Source organism: Pleuronectes platessa, chromosome 13, assembly GCF_947347685.1.
Source record: "Pleuronectes platessa chromosome 13, fPlePla1.1, whole genome shotgun sequence".
NCBI lineage: Eukaryota > Metazoa > Chordata > Actinopteri > Pleuronectiformes > Pleuronectidae > Pleuronectes > Pleuronectes platessa.
In genome coordinates this window covers 380,334-382,833 of record NC_070638.1, presented here as the reverse complement: position 1 = coordinate 382,833, position 2,500 = coordinate 380,334, and the positions used below count along the sequence as shown (strand labels likewise).

General features: G+C 42.5%; 2 protein-coding genes across 2 annotated transcripts in view; one reads left to right on the top strand and one right to left on the bottom strand.

The window, feature by feature from the left end:
- Positions 1–684, top strand: part of mfn1a (mitofusin 1a) — a 10,237-nt gene extending 9,553 nt beyond the window's left edge. The window contains exon 17 of the mRNA XM_053438530.1: positions 250–684. Within this exon, the coding sequence (XP_053294505.1) occupies positions 250–316 (67 nt within the window). The 3' untranslated portion in view covers positions 317–684. The remainder of the gene's footprint in view (positions 1–249) is intronic.
- A 418-nt stretch (positions 685–1,102) lies between these two features.
- Positions 1,103–2,500, bottom strand: part of pex5lb (peroxisomal biogenesis factor 5-like b) — a 15,433-nt gene continuing 14,035 nt past the window's right edge. The window contains exon 14 of the mRNA XM_053437790.1: positions 1,103–2,453. Coding sequence (XP_053293765.1) covers positions 2,255–2,453 — 199 coding nt within the window. The 3' untranslated portion in view covers positions 1,103–2,254. The remainder of the gene's footprint in view (positions 2,454–2,500) is intronic.

Sequence of the window (2,500 nt, the reverse complement as noted above, 5' to 3'; positions counted from 1 at the left end):
TACAGTGTGTGTGTTTTATTTCCTGCAGCTGGGGTTAGGGTTAACTGAAAGAGATCCTGGCCCCAGGAGAAGACTACAACTCCCATAATCCCACACTGCGTCACAACTATAACAAACTCCTGCTGTAGTTATTGTTCAGACTGAGAAGCCCCCTGGTGGCAGAACCATGACATGTTGAGGGTTCAAATAAAAGCAGTGACAGTAGAACTACTGAAGATAAATAAATAATATTTGTTTGTTTGTTGACAGGAACAGAGCCACAGAGCTGGAGACTCAGCTGGACTCCTTCTCTGCTCGGTACCTGCAGGGAAACTGAAGAATTACACCTGGACAATGATCTGCTGATGAGCAGCGCCCCCTGCTGGTAGACTCCGGACCATCTGCTCAAACTGAGACGAGGAAGATTCAGACACCGTGTCCGCCTGTAGGGGGCGCACTGACCTGTTCTGTGACGTCACGGAATGAACCACTTCACATTGTGTGACTGCTGCATCCACATATTTTCATAAAATAGTTTTATCTCACAAAACTAGAAACTGTCTGAAACTCAGACGAGTTTAGGTCTTAAGTCAAAATACACAAGCACACAAGAAAAACACACACACACAAATAAACACGTGGATGGTAATAAGCAACTAAAACTGCAAGAACGATGTAAAATAAACTACAACTTAGTTTTTCTCTGGTTGACAAACAGACAATTGTTGATTGGTTGAGCAAACAGCTGAGTTCCAGGCTGTCCCGTGGTTCTGTCTGTGGTTCTGTCCGTGGTTCTGTCCCGTGGTTCTGTCCGTGGTTCTGTCCCGTGGTTCTGTCTGTGGTTCTGTCCCGTGGTTCTGTCCCGTGGTTCTGTCCGTGGTTCTGTCCCGTGGTTCTGTCCGTGGTTCTGTCCCGTGGTTCTGTCCCGTGGTTCTGTCCCGTTTCCAGACAATCAGAGTAGTGATGTCAGAGGTTCCACCACAGTGTGTCCTCAGAGACAGTGAGACAGTGTGTCCTCAGAGACAGATCATAATGGCAGATTCTGCAGCTTCTTCACTATAGAAACTAAAACTTAACAAATGTTTCATCATTATACAAAAATAAAGACACATGAAACTCAACATTATGACTCTATATGCTTTAATACATTTTCTCAGCGACTATTCAAAATGTATAGTTGTATTCACATATAACTGATGTTTACATTAATGTTTGTACATTTGTTTGCATGAGGAACAACAAAAAGAGATGATGATACTTTATGAAATAAATGATATTTGATTAAAATGTTTGGAATTAAATAATTAGCTGTTTTTTTAATTATTCAAGAGATGATAGAAATATGATTTGCATATTTTCCAAACAGTTTTATTGTGTATAACATTTTTGCTGTTTCTGGAAGTTTCTAATTGTTTGAATTCAAAAGTCAATTTTCAATAAACTGATTTAAGGTACAAAATTAACTAAAAACTGAATTTTTCTATGGTTCAGTTTTAAATGTTCAGACATTAAAATATGTTGTAATGTATTGTCAAACAGTTTTCATATTTCAGCTTAAATGTGATTAAATATATTTTATCTGAGTTTAGAGAAGAAGCAGGACAGACACTGGACCTTCAGAATAAAACAAAGGAAAATGAAAAGCACGTAAATCAACAAAATGCTTGTGTTGAGCTGACAGTTATATTTACTACTTTATTTTGACAGTCTGCAGCCTCAGCAGTGATAACTTCCTCCTCCTCCTCTTCATCACCGACTCCCCGAGTTTCATTCATCAGAGGTTAAAGGTCAAAGTAGTAAGGTTCAGATTTAAACTGAAAAATTTGATTTAAATAAATTCATTATTTGTCAGTTGTTACTCAAAGCTTTTGTTGTGAATATGAGTCGACTTTCAAAGTCAAGTGTTTGTTAAAATGAAATCATTTGGTTATGGGGTTAGGTTATGTCTCCATATCTGCTCCTGTGATGTTATCAAGTGTCCACAACCCCCGACATTCACATTCAAGTAGAAACTGAGTTTGAACGTCTGAAGAAGAGGTCGCCTGGCTCCGACACCGTGTACCCCTGAGACTGTGTTTTGTTTTGTGGACGCTGACACGTCACCCCCCCCCCCCCCCCACCATGGTAGAGGGGGGGGGTGATGAGGGAAGTTTGAGTGAACGATCCCTTTAAAACACTCTTATAAACAGGAAGCTAAAAGGTTGTGCTCTTTTATTTTGAAGGAGCTGCTGCCGTTGTGTCTTTGGTTTGGAACCAACCGGTTCCAGCTCCTCCGTCAGATGTCCCCCACGTCGAAGGCCCTCATCAGGAGGTCCAGGTCCCCCAGGTTGGCAGCCCGGAGCAGCTCTGGTTGGTCCATCATGGAGAGGGCGATACGCAGCGCCGCCCAGATGTTGGCCGACATCTGCTGGTGGCTGCAGCGCTGACTCCGCCTCTGCTGGTTCAGAGCTGTCAGGAAGTTACTGACCGCCTCCCTGCAGGACCAGGACCAGGACCAGGACCAGGACCAGGACAGATTACT